Consider the following 20253-nt stretch of genomic DNA (forward strand, 5'->3'; position numbering starts at 1 on the left):
AATACTGGAAGGCACAAAGATAAAATCAAAGCAAATGTGTCCAAGTGTTAGTTTTTATTAAGTCAAGGAAGTGAAATCCATGGAAGGAAATCCCTTCCCTCCACTAGAACCCTCTGCAGTGGTGTAGGAGACAGGCATGGAGGAAAGTTGCCTCATCTCTGACTCTGTTGCCTCTATTAAAAAGAAAAAAAAAAAAAATCTCATGTCGTTATTGTGTCACTTCATGGTTTAGAATTCTCCATGACTTACAGTCTCCCAGATTTCCAATATATACATGTATGTCATGTGTAATTGTTTTCTTCTGGTTATTTAAGGAAAACAACTTTGGTAGCATTGATATATTCCCCCCCCCCCAGTTTACAATTTGGGTGGGATGTAAGGAATATGAGTGGTTCTTAATTCGTGACAGATCTTCCCCTGCAGCACGTTAATTCCGCCGCAGAGGTGTTTTTCATAAACACGCAGGATTTTGACTTGACTTTGGAAACTCCGCTGACTTTCTCGGTTTCACCACGTATGTCCGTTCTGTTTCAAGCCGGTTTAGGTAAAGGAGTCTCCCGTTCTGGGAGGGGAACAACTCGAGTATGTGCACGGGAGGTTTTGTTTGGTACTGCTCTTTCTGGGGCCAGTTTGTGGAGATAATGGTGATGAACCACCAGTTAATACCTGTCAAGTCCAGGTAGTCACCAGAATCCTTCACTACGTGCACGTGTAGACTCCCGGCTTGTTCTTCGGCATCCGAATCCTATTAACAGCTGTCAAAACCTGGTAAACTATTTATATGCTTTCCCAATTTGTTTAATTGGATACTTAGGAAATGGCATACAAGAAAAGCTTTTCTTTTTTCTTTTTTTCCCTTTAGTCTGGCTGAACATCTGTAGCATTAGGGGCTCATTATCTCGGAATTGGCATAGCAAATCAGCAGCATCATTAAAATGCCACATTAAGATGATTAAGTTTCTTTGTTATCCAGTTGACTTTTTGCATGTGCCGAGGATTTCATGGTTATGACCCCGCTCCGTGTAAAACACTTGAGCAACATCACCCTTTTGTGCCGTTGTCTTTAACAGCTTCTGGGTTTTGTTCTTTGTGCTTTTCGCAACACCACTGGTAAACTTTGCTTAACAACAGTACAAAACTTACCTTCTTTTTTTCTGGATTTGATGCCAAGGGCTTGGATTAAATATAGTAATTGGGGGCTTTTCCTTCTGAGACCTCCTGCTAGGGAGAAGAGCTAAGATCACACTCCAGCTTGTCCTAATTGTTGTTGCTTCTGTTGACTTCTTTTTTTTATCCGTGCGTTTTACAGAACATGTACAAGCACTGTTCATGTGGTGACTCAGTCTGAAGTTGCCACCACAGCTTTGTTTTGGATTTTTTCCAGAACCCATTGTTTTTACAGTATTTCAGGTGAAACAAAAATATTACTCTGGAGTACGTCTTTCATCTTGTAATCATCTCCCCAGGAAATGAAACCATGTGCATCAGCCTTAACGCATCACACTGGTACTTTGTTGTGTAAAATCTACAAGATTTTTTCTGCAGTGTGAATTACCTTCATGAACTGCCTCAAGAAAAATACTTACCTGGGTTGGACACCATGAATGGTTTTTTTCCTCTTACAACCTCTTTACTTTCCTAAGCACAGAACAGATGATAGAGCTTCTTTTTTTTTTTCAACTGGAGGAACTCTGTTAGTGTCATTAGGGATAACTGTGTTTTTCCTCAGTTAAATTTCCCTTTTCTACTTGAAGTTGCAGCCACCTTCCTCTTGGTTAAGGTGGGCCAGCCTGGAAACTCCCTCGTGTCATTAAAACATGATTTTGAAGTGACAGACCTTTCCACACAGCTGCCAATCTCCTGATCTCACAGTGCTCCCTGTGCGTGCCAGTACACGGAGCGAAAAAGTAATTGGGTTGATTCAGATCTCTGCAACCACTTGGTTAATTTTAGGCTGGCCTGTGCTGAGCCATCTTTTCCTCCGACTGCTTTGTCCCGAAGCTCTCTTCCGTATCGCTGTCAGGAAGGCAGAGTAGGCTCCGAGCAGTAACAGGTGTCTTAGGACAGAAAAATTCCAACCCTTCTAACGTTTATTTGGTTAAAAAAAGCCTCATCCCTCGTGGCCCCTGCTGCCTGTTGTTCTCAGTCGTCAGAAGGTGAATTTTTCCGTTGGGGTTCTTCAGATGCCTACCTGCGGGCTGAAGGGTGCTCCAGCTTTGGTGGGATGTCGCTGGCAGCTGGAGTGGCGGTGGCGTTTGTTGGGGGAGGCGGTGGTGGAAAAGCCTTGATCAGAACTCAGGTGCATCCTTCTCTGTTACTGTAAGAAAAAACAAGTATGGTGAGCAGTCAGCATGCGCTATGGAAAATGCAGAGGTAATTATTTTCCGCAGTGGAACCCTAGGATGGCTTGCCCAGTTTGTGCCGGTCAGCAAGTGCTTGCCATGGGGAACTCAAACCAGCGTTCGTGCTGCGCTGGCACGGCTCTGTAGAAGAGTGAAAAGCTGTGAGCCATGAACTTGTGGTGAGAAACAGCAGAAAACGGTAGAGAAGGCTTCTCCGTTGGAGGTTACAGCTAGCCCTCCACTGCTAAGCAGTTGCATTTGATGCAGACAAAAGGTGAGACGTTAAGTAGAAAGTGGGAATTGAAATTGTTTCTGAAAGTACCAACAAGGTGCAGCTGCACTGTGTACTTCCTTTTACCATGCTGGGCAGGATGTAGCAAATTATTTTGGAGCTGTCTCCTTTTGAGAGGGAGAATACCAACCAACCAGCCTTTTTTTTTTTGGAAAAGAGATTCTGTTGAAAGCTGCTTTCAGCAACTGGCAATAATTTTTTCTTAAGAGTGATGGAAATGGATGCATGAACTAATTTTGAAGGAGTCTCGATAGCAGGATCACCCTCCCACTCTCAGGCATGAAGTTGGCAGCAGAAGGTACCTGCAGAGGAAGCCCCGTCTCAGCGGGAGGAGGAATCCCTGGAAGCAGAGCTGGTGCTGAAGAAGGTGCAGGGACAAATGGCCCATTTGTAGGTGAACCAAGACCTTCCTGTGACCCTCTGAGCAAAGACTCAGACTTGTGTGAGCTCTTCTGGGGCCAGGGCAGCCTGTCCCAACACCAAACTCTAAAACCCACCTAGGATAGGGTGGATAAAACCGGGGAGGGGGCAAGCCACCCTCTGTAGATGTTGTCATCTGAGGAGAGCATGAGGAGGAACCTCAGAGTTTTCCTCACTACCATGGATTCTGGCATAGGATGAGGAAATTATCACCCACCTGTTTCTTCCACCTCATTTCAACCCAAAGTAAGATCGGTTGGGAAACATTTAGGATAGAGGAGTGGTTTTATCACTAAAATATAGTTGGAAAATGTTGATTTCATGAAAGTATCGGTTGCCAGATCTTTATTTTTCAGTGCTGCTTTTATGTTGCCACCTCATTTTCGCTGTCACCCATTGTTTGCTCTCGGCATTTGATGTGGTTTATTACTCAGAACCAGAGCTAATACATATTCAACAGTCCACGTTCTGTACTTTGGAGAAAGGACAAGTGATTAAGGGCCATATTTAACTGCCTGCCCCTCGGTTTGAGAGAGGAGCAGGTGGCCATGAAAGCAATACTTTCAAACAGGAAACTCTGTATTTTATCTCTTAGTGCTTTTCTTCACTTGGTAGTTGAGGCATAACTCAAGTTGCAGCCATAGCCGAGCTCTTGTCTAGGTGGCAAAGTCAGCTTTCAGCAGAAGAAAGCTGTCCTGACAATGAGTAAGGATTTTGGTGCAAGTGCTGGTGATGCTGGAGTTAATAGTGGAAAGGAAATTCAGCGACGTGAAGTTGGGAATCATCAACTGTTTACATAGTGTGACCAATTTGCTTATATTTTTACACGGGAGCATTATTGTTAGTAAATTATTAGCTCCTTGTTACCTTCTCCTCTTGTGATGACATTGCATTCATTTAAGGCAAAGTCTTTGGTTTTCTCAGCCATGGCTCCAGCTCCAGGAACTTGTTCAAAGGCCATGGATGCAGATCTTCTTCCGTATGTCTTCGGACAGATCTTTTAACGTTTCTGGGCTATATTTATTTACCAGGAAATCTTTACCCTGCCTCTGCTAGTTTTACTCACATAGTAACCTTATGATACAGGTATCAAGTTTATCAGATGTTCCTCATATTTGAGATCTTTGGATAAAAATTGCAGTTTGCAAGTGAAAATTAGAATTACTGATCAGGATTAACTGATGAGAATCTGTACCGTGGGAGCACTGGAAGTTTTACACTGGATTAGACATATTTCTTAGGCATGTTTCAAGCACCAGAGGGTCCACAGGAAGATCTAAGTATCTTTTTTAGTTTGTGTCTTCCCATATTTCCAATTCAACAGGAATAGCCTGTGACACGAATTTCTGTAGGCTAATTGTGAGTTGTGGGAGTGAGTATTTTCTTTGGAATCATGTATACTACCCTGTAATTGCAGGAGAAGTGTGCACTTTATTATACTTTTATAGTCTGTAAAAGGACGTTATCCATCAGAGGTAATTAACAGGCACGTGGATATTTTTAAAAGTTCTCTCACTGTGAGTGTCATTCAGTGTACACGACCCATGAAGGTTCATGTCTCAACTGCATTTCTTCGTCTTTATGTGTTTAAGTAAAACTTTTAGGAAGATTGATAATGTAATTTTATGTAATTTTTGGTGAGTTTTTTTCCTAAGATACTTCGTTGTGCCTGAGATGAGCATTTTTTTCACTTTTGTGCTTTGTTTTACCTGCAGATGATGTGGTTAAAGTGAAAGATGAATACAGTGAAAGAGAGGAGAGTGCTTTAAATTCAGAGCCTGTGGAAAACCCGGAAGAATCTGAAATGCCTTACACCTATCCCAGAGAATATAATGAATATGAAAGCATTAAACTGGAAAGACATTCTGGTTCATATGACAACGTCAGGCCAGCTAGTGGAAAAATGAATTGTGATATCTGTGGATTAGCCTGCATTAGCCTCAATGTCTTGATGGTTCATAAGCGTAGCCACACCGGTAAATATCCCTATATTATTCTTGTAAGAGCTGAATAGTGAAAGGATAACAACTTGTAATCTAGGCTGCTTGTATCAAAAAAGGATACCAAAACCAGGATTTCCTCGTTCTGTCCTTGACGCCACATGTGATCTCGAGCAAGTTCCTCGCTTTTCTGTGCCTCACTTTACCCATCTTTCTCCTTGTCAGGATTGAATATTATTAAAAGCACGCTTGTGAGGCATTTTAAGAATTTTGGATGAAAGGCACTATGTAATTTTAAGTATTTCAGACACAAAACACAAGTTAGATTGGTTTTGTGCTGCCGTTTCCAGTCTGTATATGTATTTCTCTTTGTGCTATATTTTGGCAACAAACCAATGAGCATCTTGGGTTTCGACCTGCAGTAAGATAAAACTTGTTTGTTTTTTTTTTTTTTTTTTTCTAAAAATTGCTAGCTTGATGGAATCAGCCTCCTCCAGAACACTTATTTTCATGGAAAAACTGTGCGGTGTTTTCCATAGTTGTACATGTGTTACAAGAAGCTCTGACACCAGAGCTGCATGTAACTCCCACTGAAGTCAACGGAAGGGCTGTGTGTGTTTCTATAGAAAGAAATTGATCCAGTATCTCATTCTTTCCTGTTCCAAAAAGGAAAGGGTATGAGGATAGCATGATACCCACGTAACCATTAAATGTCCTTTTTTGTATGTCATTTTAAGGTGAACGGCCATTCCAGTGTAATCAGTGCGGAGCTTCCTTTACTCAGAAGGGTAACCTCCTCCGCCACATTAAGCTACACACAGGGGAAAAACCTTTTAAATGTCATCTTTGCAGTTATGCCTGCCAAAGGAGGGATGCGCTAACGGGTCACTTAAGGACACATTCTGGTAAGTGACTTCAAAGACACTTCATGTGTTTTAGATGTGTGTCACTAGGACACTAGGCGTGGAAAAGAGTCGGCAAAGTTTGCTCAGCCGGTCTAGTTTTGGCGAGTCGACAGACAGCAGTGGCCACTCGCCCTGCCTGCGGTGCCGACGGAACCGTCTCGGGACTCGGCTCCGCTCTCCCTGCACAAAGAGGGCACAGGGAAACCCGCTGCCACGGCCGTGTGCTGTGAGAGACGGGCAGCCTCCGTACCTGCTGGCACAAAGTAGCTCCGTGGCACACTTGCCTGTGCCAGCAAGTCCAAATTTGAGGAGTCGCGCCAAGATGTGCTTTGCTGGGACTTCCTTCCGCTCCTGCCCTGAGCTGTTAGGATAGCTCTGGGAGTGTAATCCAGGACAGCGTGACTCTGGTGCCAGGTAACACCTCGCTGTTGTGTAGTGCCTTTCATCTGAATGTCTTAATGTGCCAAACAAATGCCAGTGGTTTTTCTTAAGACTGGTAGGCTGTTCAGTCCGTTTTACAGATGGGAGAAATGGAGGCACAGAGCTGAGGGGGCTTGAATAACAAACCAGGTGTAAATTGATTGATCTCAGTTCCCCCATTCCTGCAAGGACCAGGTTGTGCTTGCTCTGGGATTTGTTACAGAAACAAAACATTCATTCTAAATGATAGAAGTTATCCCTGCGCTGCACTTTACAGGAAAAAAACGTTCAACCTCACGACGAATCAAAGTTAAAAAATGAGATTATCTGACATGGATCAATGAGATTCTGATCTAATCGAGACCCAGCACAGTGGTGGTGACTGTCCCCCACCAGCACAAAGCTCAAACCATCGTGCTTCAAACACCTCGTGTGGTTACCGCGACTGAAGTTTTTAAGAGCTGGTTTATTAAACAGTGTAAAGAAAATCTCTTCAAGTGAATCACATGAATAAGTGAGCAGTTGCATGAGCAGCAGGGAGCGTGGTCTTTTCGCACCGTAAACGACACAAGGCTGGTTGTGTTTGTGCTGCTCAGGGATGATGTTTTGCCTGGGCGTGTTGGAGGATGTCTATTCACAAAACAGTAATGAGGGAATTTAGGAAGTGCTTCCAGGCACTGGGAAAAGCTGCGTGGATGTCTTGAGTTTCAAACAGGTTTGCTTTAGCTTAAATGAATTAGGAGCACAACTCACTTTACAATAAATGCCTTTGGAAATTAACTGAGCCTCACGTATGGTTTTGGTTTGGTTTAGCTGCATCAGTTTCATGAAATCCTTGAAAAATTCTCTATAGACAGGACCTAGGTCAGGCAGTTTGGGCAGTTGGTACAGTTGGTCTTCCCAAGGGAAGTTACTCCAAGAAAAGCTGCCAGCTAGAGCAGGGCTCTGGGAACCTGAGCTGCTGGGAGCAGTGTCTCATCGTAGGGCCTCTTCTCTGGTGCTGAGCTTAGGGGCTGAAGAGGAACTCCACGTGTCCGGTGGGTTTCATCTGTATGCAGCCCTAATTTTGTGATGGCTGCAGAGCTCATAAACTTCACGGGAGTTCAGGGCACTCTCCATGAACTGAATATGTGCTGTTACTAACCAAACACTGGAATGCTGGGGAGATGGTGGTTCAGGAGTCTCCTGTGGTTGTTTCATGCTGTGCTCTCGTTTCTCTAGTGGAGAAGCCATACAAATGTGAGTTCTGCGGCAGGAGCTACAAGCAGAGGAGCTCGTTAGAGGAGCACAAGGAGCGGTGCCGGACTTACTTGCAGAACGCTGGCATGTGCGAGGCTGGTGAGTTTATCACGTTACAGTGGTTTTGGGTTTTTGGTACATCACAGTGCTTAAGAAAGGGCATCTGGTGAGCTGTTAATTCACAGCCTGAGAACAGTTTTTACCACAATGATTTTCAGTAACCTCAGGGGCTGTAACATCTTATAAAAAGGTCAGGTTTAATGCATCCCTCGGGCAACTAGTTAAAGAATGCTTTAATTTTAATTGCTTTTTTATTTCACAGTTACTTTGAATAAAACATCTAAAATACCTGGTATGCAGCATTTCTATAGGTGACACAGTAAGTTAAATTATTCCTACAGTAATGCCATTAAGTGGCTCATTTTATTGGCTGAGTTGATGCCCACGGTTGTTGACAACAGTTGTTCACATTCAGCCCGTTTGATGCTTCCTTTTCTTTAGAATAAGAACTGTTGGTCAGAACCAGTTAGAATCTGCAGAAGCTTTAGTGGTGTGGATCTAGGGCATGGAAACGGGGTGGTATCCTGGGCATCACCGATAGATCAGCTTGGGAGGTAGCGAGAGGTGAGGGACTTTTTCAAGCAGAGAGCTGTCTTTGGAAAAGGCTGAAGGTAAAGTGTATCAAAACACAGTTTTTCGTATTTCCCTTTTCACAGTCTTAGTGCTGCAGTTCTGAAAATACTTTGGTGAAAAACAACTACCATACATCTCTGGGCCCGCTTCACCTGAGTTTTTCAAATCCTAAAATACACTTGCATGAGTGAAGTCCCAACTGCACCAGTTAGCCAGGAAAGAATTGCTTTTCCCAACCAGAGCCAGGGGTGGTTGTGACCTCCCAACAGACTATACACGTAATTCGTGGCAGAGCTGAGGCTACAACTTCAGAATTCCAGTTCCCATTCTTTTCCTGTGCAACCTTAAAAAACTAAACAAAGAATAAGGACTGAAGCTTCCTAGTTTTGATCGTGAATTTCACATAGAATTTTCTTTTCAAAGGAAAGATTAAACTGCGTTTTCAGAGAAGAAAACTGAAACGTAAAAATATACTTAGGGAGATGACAATGTTTACCAAAGCTCTTTAATAATAATAAATTAAAATATTCTATTTAGTGTTATGATTATCAAGCAAAGATTCTGCAGGCTTTGTCGCAAACTGGGCCTGAAAACCAGTGCGAAGACCCGTTGATAGATGGTACAAGATTTACAATCTTGTACAACTGATTACAAAAAACCAATGGTTTAACGAAGTTAAGAGTTGTGTGGTGTTTCACGGGCTATCTGCAGCAAACGACATGGCTTTTAGAGCATTAGTAAAAGTAAATGGTTATCGGAGCGTCAGCAAGTTTTGATTTTTGTGAGAACTCATACGTATTGTAACTGTGGTTTCACGTCGCTGTACGTGCTCCCATGATGGCAATCGCTCCGAGATGTCCACCGCGTGAAAATGGAAAACATGATACCTGCTACACATTTCTGCTTTAAAATGGTTCTCGTGGTTTATATTAATTTCAGAGCAGCAACATTTCCCTTATCCAGAACTGCTCTGGGGTACTACTGCCACATAGTAGTGCAGTAGTACTACCACTACGGTGGTACTACCACTACGGTGGTACTACTGCCATCAGGTAGCACAGCACGCCTTCACTTGCTCACAGAGGAAACGGGAATTCCCAGCACGACGTGACGTGGTGGTACCCCAGGCCTTTAAGACCTTCGCACCTTTACAAATATCGCAGTGTTTTTAGTGGAGTAGTAAGTTTTACGAAAAACAGGAGCTCCAGTCTTGCTGAGGCTTGTCCGTTCAATTCCCTGGTGTCGGCGCAACGTTAGACAACAGAATCAGAGGGAGGGAAGGCTGGAAGGGACCTCAGGAGGGCGTTTAGTGCATTCGATTTTATTTTTTTCCCCCAAATGTAGCATTTTGCACTTGTACTTAGTGAATATCGTTTTTATATTTCTGACCATTTCACCACTCATCTGCATCACTTTGAATTTTGGTCCTCTTTTCCAAAGTCCTTGCAACCTTCTCATATGAAGCCATCTTTAAATGCAAGTATGGCCTACACGCCATCGTCCAATGATTAATTAAAATATTGCAAAACATCAGGACCGTAGTAACGATTCCAGTTACTTTTTAGTATGAGGTTTGCACGTTCCAAAGGTAGCAGTGTGGAAATATTTCTGCAAGCAAAGGTTTATGTAACAATATTGTTAGAGCGTTGCTCGGTCCCTGATAACAATCTCTGGTCACGTTGTTCTCATTGCACAATAACCCACCTCTCTGTTCCACTCTCCATTATTTAGTGACCACATAGAGATGCTACAGGAAGCAATGCCTCTAATTTGAGCTCTGCTTTGTACTTTAGGGTTTTGTTAACGATGCCAGCGTGTTCTAAAAATTATACTCACATTTATGGTATGACAGAAACCACACTATGGAAACAATTCAGTACAGGCTAAATGGTCTTGTGTTGGCGCTCAGGGCTGGAGGAAGAGTGTCCGCTCCCTGTGCATCCACAGAACGACACCATGAGTAGGTGACAGCGCTGTTTTAGAGAGGTGGCTCATCACCCTGCCATGACAAGAAAACATAAGTACTCATTCATAATGGATAAAGAACGTTTGTACAAAAATTTTCTTCTGGAAGCGTTTTAGAAACGTAAGCTCCCAGCTGGAATGTGCACACCGCTGAGGCAGGCGACAGTACTCGGAGGCACCGCAGAGACATCTCCGGTGGCGATCAGGGGAGGCCATAATCCATCACTGGTGTTAGCTTAGCAGGAGATGGTGACTCGAGGTTAAAAGCAGTCAGGACACAAGCTGAACCTCATCCTACCGCAGTGTAAAACACCATGGTTGGGAGCTCGACTTTCCATGGAATTCCAGAGGCCCAGGCGAGAGCGCTGGTCAGATATGAACACGAGGGAAGAGGGTGATTTATTTGTCTGCAGAGCTTCTTTCAGCATCCTTAGAGCTTTTGTTGAACCATCAGAGGTATTTAGCTGGGAGGACACCTCAAGATCACAGGCTGAAATAGGTGAAGTGCTTCGGAAGTCTAGCTTTTTCTTTATAACTATTTATTTTTTGTCAGTGTAACTTGAGAACATGACCGTTTCTGTCAGTCCAGTGTGAAATTTATTTTTAGATACGTGTTATAGTCAGAGAATTAGTTCTTTAATGTCGTTGTCCCCCATGAGTGGGATCATCTGGTGGGTGAGGTAATTCAAGAGGGAGACAGGGCACGATGATTTCTGTTTGAGAAGCCTATTTAGAGACTTTTGAGTAAAAAAAAAAAGTTTCTAAATATTATTTTTTGGATTGTTTAATTAGTGATCCAGAAGAAAGAGATGGCTGAGATAATTTTAAGTTAGCTTTTGGGTAGAGAGCGCAGTGTTGTGGGAGAGAACCAGTGTAATCACCTGTGTCTCAATGGGAGCAGATGCTGTTTCCCTAAGGCTGCGTTATGGAGACATTGACAAAGACCTTTTGTGGCCCATAAATAGAGATTTTTTTCTTTCTTTAGGATAAAGTGGCTGTTAGCAAGGAGTACAAAACATTAATGCAAAAGAAAAGACCCTCAGCGTTACAATAAAATGGCAGACAGACATCAAGCTGGCAGATTGATACGTAAGATGTCCCAGGACATATGTAGGTCAATAGTTGCTGCTCTTCAGCAGCCTCGTCTGAGTAAAGACTATTGTTGCCTCTGCAGGAAGCCGCTCGTCTGCCCTCTTGACACTAATTTAATAAAGGTCCCTTGGTGCCACATAAATAAGGTTGGCAGCACAAGTAGTCACTGATACGCTGCGTGTAGCTTCCAGCGTGTTCCGAGGGCTGGCTACGAGCACTTACAGAAACCTCACTCTGAGTTCCGTCAGAAGATAGAGAAAAGGATTCTGAAAATGTGAAATTAAAGCTTTACTAGAACATGAGTACCGCTCATGAAGCTAAAGACTGAGAAAAAGAGGAACTAGAAGAACAAAGTAAGAAAAACGAAGCAATGGGATCAGGGATCAGGGAGCTGCTTTTATGACATGGATGAATTGTGGGTTTTTTTCCTTTACAACGTGAATTTTTTAATACACAGCACTGTTTGTGTTATTATCTAGTTCAGAGTAGTTGTGGGTTGTTGGGATTTTTAACATTTAAATTACTATTATTAATGACTTGTAATCTTGATAGGATAATTGCACAAGCTTTCTGGGTTGGGGATAGCTCAAACCTATTCTAGAACCACAGTTATCTAAAGATGATATAAACTGCTCAGAAAACGTATTCCGGTTTTTGGAGCATGAGAGTTAAACACAAGTTCTGAAATTAAAAATCCCATAACCTTATTCTCAAGAACCAACTAGACCTTCTGGCCAAAATCCAAACGGATGATGATGTTCTGCCACCCAAACTTTCCCTTATAGTTTCAGCTTGACGTGATGTTTGATGTAAACTTTATGTAAACTGTTGCGTAGTGTGTTGGTGTTTCATGCTGGAAGCAGGTGTGTTTTAGCAGCTGATGAATATATTTATGTAAGTCTCTAAACACACTAGAGTAATGTGGAATAAAAATCAGACTAGAAAAGCAGTATGTTATTACCTTTAAGACCTCGTGTCTGCATCCCTCTGGGGGTCTGGTTATCGTGTGCATCCCGGGGTCAGAGCCTGGGGAAATGGGACTCGGGCAGTGCTGGGCTGAGCCCTGTTATCCCAGCCTGAGTCACACTGGTAGCCAGTATCTGTGGCACCGAGGACTTCTGAAGCACTTTACGTTTTCAAAATGCTGAACAAACATTAACAAATAGCTCTGGCTGAGGTTTGGTGAGTCATGGTTTGTGCTGACTGAAACTCTCATGGTATCAACAACAGCAACAACAAACAAGGCAGGAGTGACTGACTTTGAAATTTATAGGGAAATGCTGCACAGTAAGCTATGGAAGGATGAATCTGCATTTCTAGCACTCGCTGTACTTAGCAAACTTCAGTTGAAGTCCAATACTTAATAAAAGTGCATTTAGCAGGACCGAGGTGACACCAAAGTGCTCGTATCGTGTTCCTCTGGCATCACGTCTCTCTTGTGTAGACGATGCTTCACATAATTAGATATGCTGGTGCAAGGGTACGATCACACAGCAGCCAGGACTCTTTCAAGGTGAGATCTGACCTTTTGTGTAAATTACTCTTCCTTGTCTTCATTTTCCTCTACTTAGTAGCCAGTTCTGAAGGGCACGGGCCATCTCCTAAAATGTCTCGTGTCCACCACGGTGGTCCCTAATGCTGAAACTCTGAGTGCTACTTTTTAATACAAAAGTCCCGCTGCTGATACTCGCTCTTGGGGTGAGAGCAAGCTGTTTTGGGGGAGCCACAGCAGTTACACTCAGTATTAGTCGGGCAGTAGCGATATGAGGTGGCAGTCCCACAGCTTGGCTGATCCCGCTCGAAAGCCCTGCTGGCTCTGGGAGGTGAGAGTGCTCAGTAATTTCCGTGAAACGCTGGGCGCTGGGGAGCACGGCTAGAGGAGAGCTCTGGAAACTGGTAAGATCCTTCAAACAGTGGCCAGCCTCAAAGAAGCCATCGTAGGACACACGTACTTCTCCTAAAATTCGAAATTCTGGAGGTTGTCATGAGCTTTAAAACTGCTGATGCTCACAGGCATGCCAGGGAGAAAACATTCTTCACTAGTTTTAGCTCTAGCATTTAGGAAAAAAAGTGAAGTGGTAATGACATCCGAAAACAAAAAAAAAGAGTTAGAAGTGAATATTGAAAGATTACATTATTTTTATTTTAATGGAACACTGATGCATTTTATGAGGTTCTTAGTGATTAGCCAGGACGACATCTACGTATGACTGATACCTAAAAAGTGTAGCGAGAGCGCCGAGTACCTCGCGCTGAAGTTTTGCAGCACTGCGTCGCTCTGCAGGTGTCACACAGTCTTACTCAGAACAAAAAAGGATGGCCAGCAGAGTCACATCTCCATCGAGGCCGGGTACCCAGCCCTTCCAGCCGCGGCGTTTGACGTTTCCTCTTGCTCACGAAGAGGCCGGGTCTGCGTGGCTGCCGCTCCCCTCGCACGGGCGCGCTTGGTTCCGCTGACCGCAGCCGGTGCCCGAGATGCAGAGAGCAAGAACAGCAGAAAAAGCAAAACAAGTTTACACCAGATCCTCCCAGTTAGTGTGACAAACTCCGGAGATTAAACCATTCATCTCTTTTTCTTTTTTTTTTTTCTTTTTTTTTTTTCTTTTTTTTTTTTCCTTTTCACCTACCTGTTGTTGTTTGTTGTTTTTTTTTCTTTTCACCTTTTCCAAACTAGCGAGCGTGGAGGCAAGGCACATCAAGGCAGAGATGGGGAGTGAAAGAGCCCTTGTGCTGGACAGGCTAGCGAGCAACGTGGCAAAGCGAAAAAGCTCAATGCCTCAGAAATTTATTGGTAAGAACAAAAACCTTTTCATGTGCAACAGTTAAATATGTGCAAGTTGGTAACCTGTAGAACAATGCCTCTGCTTATTTTAGATAATGTTCTTCTTGAGTTTATAATCTAATCTAATACAAAAGAAGATAAATGAAGTAACTTCAATTATTCTGATGTGGTTTTAGTGATTTCTCGTAGGATTTTGATGAAAACAAAAAGAATATATTCTGTTAGATGCTTAAACTGGATGGAAGTGACCCTTGTGCTTTGTGTCTGTTTGTGTAGGCAGTTTATAAATATGTTTTATGAGCTTCCATGTGCTGCTTTCTGTACCTGTGCATTTGCAATGTTCTCTGCTAAGTGCTTAGTGCTGTTTAGAGCTGAATGCTCGTTCTAGGCAGCAGGAGTTGATGATACTCGCAGGATGCATGTGTGGAAAAAGGCCTAAAGACAGAAAAGTACTGGATTTCTCTTAGTCATCGTGAGGGATTTGAATACGAGTTAAAAATGTCAAATCCTTTCTTGTGGCAATTTAAGCTACAAGATGTTTCCATAGCGTTTTCTTTGCATTTAATTGTATATGATCAGAGTTTTTCATGCTGGGGATCTTAAATACTAGTCTGGCAGGTTTTGTGTTTCAGCGGACGCCTGATGCTCTTGGCTGCTCGGATTTCATTAACCTGCCTTTTGAGAAAATAAAACGCGACTCCCGTGTGCTGGGTGAAGACCTGACTTGGTCAGCGGTTGTGTACTATTAGCACTAATAATGCCTTATTTGTGATATTCTCTGTGGTTATACAGGTTACTGAGGGCTTGTTTTACTTTATACAAACTTCCCCTTCAGAACAGGGGCCTGCGGGGTGGCTGGTGTTGACACAGGGGACTGGGCAGGGGAGAAGCGTGGGGATGCACGTGCCCACCTGGCAGAGGGATGTTCTCAGCACCCGTCTGGAACGCCTGGGGCTCGGGTCCAAGCCTAGGTGGGGGTACGCTGCTAAATCCCTATGTGCAGAAGAGCAACTTCCTTTTCGAAGATAATGGAGTTCTTATGGATTTGGTGGGTAGCACTGGGCTTTCCTCTGTGAAAACGGATAAACTTTTATTTAGAACATCTTAGTATGGCTTTGAAAAGGTCAGGTCACCTTTTTCTACAGGAGAGAAGCACTTCAGTGCCTTTCATACTTGATATTGAAACTGTTGACTCTGTGATTTAGACCTTACATGTCATGCTGTGATTCAAACAGTCATACCAATGCAAATGGTTTTGAAAATCTTTAGCTTCCTTTTTTTCAGCACTGAGATCAGCTTCCCCCTATCTTGTTTTACAATCGCTCCCAATTCAACCTTTAATGTGCTTTATTAAACCCATCTGCAGCAGGACACAACCACTCAGCAAACGCTTCCAGTGAAGCACTGGTGCTTTTCTGGTTTGTTTTACCAGCATGTTTGTTACCGTATGGAACAGACCCAGCTTTGGTTGTGGTTGTGCCCAGTAACATGGTCTGCAGACGGCGTGAACCAACACTGCGCCACGCAAAGGTGTTTGTGGAGATGTCGGAGGGCCCAGGGCAGGTCACCTAAAGGAACAAAATAACTGATTTCTGAAACTCACTGTTTCTCTAGAACCTGTGTGATTGGCATGGTCTCGTTAAGTCACGTGTGAAAAAATTACTCACTTGGTCCCTTTTATCCCTGGGAAGTACGTTTGCAAGCGCAGCCTGTCCGACCTTGATTTGACTTTTGTGACTTTCTGAACTATGTGCAGGAGCGCAGATCTGCCAGGCCAGCTTTGTGATTTCTTGGGAAACGGCGTTCTCGGGGCGGGTGCTGATTTTTCATGTTGGCAGGAAGAAGGGGCAGAGATGTATGCTAACAAGGCATCTTTGTTGGGCTCGTTTCTGTGAGTGAAGTCTATTGACCAGGAGAAAAAAAAACCCTTTATTGTTATTTGAGGGCTCTGGAGATGCGTTTGCAAGCACCAGGAGTCTCGCCCACTTGATTTTTTCACGTTTTCATCTCCAGTAGCTGCCTCGTGCACAAGTGCAAGTCTTAAATAAGGACACAGCTCAGCAGACCGTATGTTTGACTCAACCTCTACTCTAGACCCCCCTTCAAAGGCTTCTCCTGCAAAGATTTTGCCTTCAGCTTTTCCTTTAGCTGTGAGGGAGCAAGGATCTGAATGGAGGGTTATGATTTTGTTTCCCGTTTTGCTGTGGATTTCTATTTTGCATGTATATGGATCAAATCTACAAACCCTGCCTTTTTGTACTTCCTGATTAATGAACAGATATTTTTTTTAAAAAATAACACATAAAAATAGCCCAGCAGAATAGATGCCCGTGCTGGGGGTGCTTCACCACTGCATAAAACGCTCGTGGGGCTGTATCTTCAGCCGACGCCAGTCGAAGCATCCAGCGCAGTCAATGCATTTCTGCCGCTTTACACCAGCTGAGTATTTTGCCCCACAGATTTCTGTGTCTTCCTTTTTTAAAAACAAGATGTCCCTGGGACCAGGAGCCAGAATGATTTCTCACAGCTGTAAAAGTGCTAGGGCAGTTCCGACACGGTCACGAGCGCCGTTAGCCCCTGGTGTGCAGAGTCTAATGAGAACTCGCCTGCTTCGGTTAGCGCGGCGGCAGGAAGCAGCTCCGCTCCCCGTTTCCAGTGTCCACACCTCGTCGGGCTGCAAAAATCTACATCTATTTCAGAGGCAGTGAAGCATTGCTGAGCAGCACATGAGTATGTGTCATACGCTATGGCTCATGTGTGAATTTTGAAGGGGAAAGGTTTTGCATTGCGCCGAGACAAACAAAAAACAACATTAAAAAAAAAAAAAAAAGAGGAAAGATGTTCTGCTAACCGGTGGCTGCTCTGTAAATGAGCACTAGAGAACCTGTACGTTCAATTTTTAACGTAGTGTTCTTCAGTGACTTTGTGGCACTTCCCCTGGGGCAGATTGCAGCTTAACTCAGAATAATCTCTCACGTTGTCCTGCCAGCTACTGGGAGAAAACATCGACTGCGCTTGGCACGTCCATCTCACTCATCCCCTGGTCCCCACGTGCTCCTTTCCCTTTTTCTAAGTCGTTGGTACCGACTCTCTCCTGACTGCTGTCGTTTTGGAGTGAAGCACTGATCTGGCTTTTTGTCTCTTTCGCTGGAAAGATTTGCTGTATTTGACTGAGGGGAAACAAAATAAACCATCAAGAGTGCCCCCCCCCCGTCTGCATGACCGCGGTACGGTGCCATAGCTCGAGGTTCTGGATATAGGATTGGCACTTTCTGCGGCACTTCTGTGCAGATTGAGCCTACCCAAACACAGGTGTCTTACTGAGGTGTGGAAATCAGACGTGTGCTTGCCCTGGGCTGTCTACTGAGAGTGGGGGGGGGACAGAGAGAGAGAAGCCATTCTTTATGTGGTGCCTTTTCCTCCCAAAGTGTCGTAAAAATGTCGCAGTCTGGTTCACAGCCCCCTTTCTTGCCCTCTCGTGTAAGGTGTCCGCGTCTGATGTGCCGTGGCCTTGCAAAAGCGTACAGCGGCATGACTGCGTTGACGTGTGCCAGAAGAGCAGTTGGGTGTTTGCATTTCCTTTGATACAACTGGTAATTTAAGGGGGACAGAATGGGCTATTGTGGGGGCTTTAAAAAGCCACCAGCATAGTGGAATAGCAGAATACTGAGAGCCTCAGTGATCATACGTTGCATTTTTTGTGTCTTACCTTACGACAGGGAATCCTAACCCAAAACTTAGAGAGTACTGTCTGGTTTTGCTTTTGTTGCCTTTTTTTTTTTTAATTTCAAATTTGTTCACGTTTCACTCGCCTGGAGCTGGTTTTATGAGTCATACAAAAGTGCTATATCGTTTTGTTGCCTTCTGTGTAAAGTTGGATCACAAGTTTTGTTGAGGGTTGGAAGCAGTTACACTCTTGTGGTTCACTAACCTTTTTGAGTGTTTTATAAGAGAAACGTGAGCTCCTGGTTTTCTGCCTCTGCAGTGAAACCTTGAGTTTCATGTACATTGAGTCATGGTGTTGGCAGGTGACTGATAAACATCTGCACTGTTCGAGTTACCGTAACTAGAAGATTAGTGGATCTGATGTTTGCAAGTCACTTGCACACAAAACATTTGGTCTGGTCCATTTTTTTTTTAAAGCTACAAACGATTTTTTTTTTTTTGCGCAACCACAGAATTCGGTTACTTATTTCTAGACATTCACCAAAGAAAAGTGACTTGACTCCTTTTGGGGTGCAGTTTTATTTCCTCCTTGCACCTGACACAAAGAAAACCAGTTGCAATGTGCTGCCCAGCCCACCCTCCCTTGCCTTAGTGCTTGCTAGAAGAGGCAGAAGCAGAATTTCAGGTACGCTCTCTTGGCTTTCCTCCCCCTCTGTCTAGTCTGGAGCTTTCAAAGCCCCAGCACACCCAGAAAGGAACACGTTTCACTCCTCTTTCACCAGCCCCACATCAAGTGACCCTAAATGTGTTCTCCTGCACAGATATGCGTAGGTGCCAGTGGTGGATTGTCTGAAAAACCTGTGTTGAGTTCAGAGAAACCAGGCGTGGTGCAGAGGAAGCCGTAGTTGTCAGAAGACAGCAGGAAAACCTGACTTTGGTGTCCAAGGACATATAGCAGAAGACTCTGTCGGATGGGTGAAAGTAATGAAAAGTGCATCAGAGCTCAGCTGGCACTTGTCTTCACTTTTTCTGTTAGAGAGGGGTGCGCTTCTCGGGGGGGGAAGTCAAGAACAAAAGGTCGCAGTCTTGGTACTGAAAATGAAGTGGTTTGGTTCGTTATCAATTAGCACTTTTACAAGCATTTGCATTAATGGCTGCTTACCTTTTTCTAGCAAAAAGATGAGATATGGTAATCTATGGAAGCTTTGATAATGGTCTTCCCCTTAAATCCCAGAATAATTTAAAAAATTTAACGATGATTTGTCCAGTAAGTTTCCTCACCGCCTTCTTTATTAGATTTTTTTTGCTTCCAAGCTTGAGCTTTAAAAAAAAAAATATCAAAACTCTAACACCCCCCTCCCCAAAAAAAAAGCTACTTGTGTAGATGAACAGCGTCTTCCAGCAGAGAACATTTCGTGCTGCTTTGCTTTCCAGAGACTACTGCCATTTAGAAAAGACATCGTGGAGTTTAAATACTTCTTTACCCACCCAGGTAATTTAATACCTCTCCTCTCTTGCAGGCGAAAAACGACATAACTTCGATGTTAATTATAACTCAAGTTTCATGTACGAAAAGGAAAGCGACATAATTCAAGGACGCATGATGGACCAAGCCATAAACAACGCCATCACCTACCTTGGGGCCGAAGCCCTGCGCCCTCTCGTGCAGACGCCACCAGCTCCCACCTCCGAGATGGTCCCTGTCATCAGCAGCCTGTACCCCATCCCGCTGACCCGCGCCGACGTGCCGAACGGCACCGCGCAGGACGCGGAGAAGAGCCACGGCCACCTAAGGGACAAAAGCCTGTCTTCCGACAGGGGCCTTTCCCCCAACAACAGCGGCCAAGACTCCACAGACACTGACAGCAACCACGAGGAGCGGCAGAATCCCTCCTTCCATCAGAGCCAGATGATCCCCGCTCAGGCCCGCAACGGCCTCCAGCCCTTGAAGGATTTCCCAAGACCGTACGACATCATCAAGCCACCTGCCATATGCCCTCGCGATGCCTTTAAGGTCATCAACAAGGAAGGGGAAGCCATCGGGGTCTACCGGTGCGACCACTGCCGCGTCCTCTTTCTGGATTACGTGATGTTCACCATCCACATGGGCTGCCACGGGTTCCGCGATCCCTTCGAGTGCAACGTCTGCGGCTACAGGAGCCACGACCGATACGAGTTCTCCTCGCACATAGCGCGAGGAGAGCACAGAGTGGTGCTCAAATGAAGGGACCAGTTTTCCGAGGTCGAAGGAGCGGAGGGGAGGCCAGTTTGGGTTTTAATTAGTATAAAGAGATTTCTTGAGTATTTTTCTATGCCAGTTTTTAAATGAGCGTCACAAGGGAGGTGCCGCCTTTCCAGATTTTTTTATTTTATTTTTTGGAAACAAGTCATTCAGTGTTCTGTAGCATCTATGCCCAGCTGCTGTGGTGAGTGGTACCATGTAAAATACCCGGTGCAGAGACCGATTTTTCTATGAACTTTATTTTTGTGAAAATTAAGAGCCTTTTAAGGTGTTTTTTGTTTTTTAATGTGCGTTTGTTTTTATAACATGGGCTTT

At 44.2% G+C, this 20253-nt stretch overlaps 1 protein-coding gene across 2 annotated transcripts in view; it reads left to right on the forward strand.

Annotated features, from left to right (window-relative positions):
• The window catches only part of IKZF3 (IKAROS family zinc finger 3), a 28645-nt gene extending 8693 nt beyond the window's left edge, over nucleotides 1-19952 (forward strand). For both annotated transcript variants that reach the window (XM_009979155.2, XM_086626444.1), the window contains 5 exons: nucleotides 4770-5030; nucleotides 5732-5899; nucleotides 7541-7657; nucleotides 13923-14039; nucleotides 19217-19952. In XM_009979155.2, coding sequence (XP_009977457.2) covers nucleotides 4770-5030; nucleotides 5732-5899; nucleotides 7541-7657; nucleotides 13923-14039; nucleotides 19217-19920 — 1367 coding nt within the window. In that variant the 3' untranslated portion in view covers nucleotides 19921-19952. The remainder of the gene's footprint in view (nucleotides 1-4769; nucleotides 5031-5731; nucleotides 5900-7540; nucleotides 7658-13922; nucleotides 14040-19216) is intronic.
• The last annotated feature ends 301 nt before the right edge of the window (nucleotides 19953-20253 follow it).

This window comes from Tauraco erythrolophus, chromosome 25, assembly GCF_009769465.1.
Source record: "Tauraco erythrolophus isolate bTauEry1 chromosome 25, bTauEry1.pri, whole genome shotgun sequence".
In the NCBI taxonomy this organism is placed as follows: domain Eukaryota; kingdom Metazoa; phylum Chordata; class Aves; order Musophagiformes; family Musophagidae; genus Tauraco; species Tauraco erythrolophus.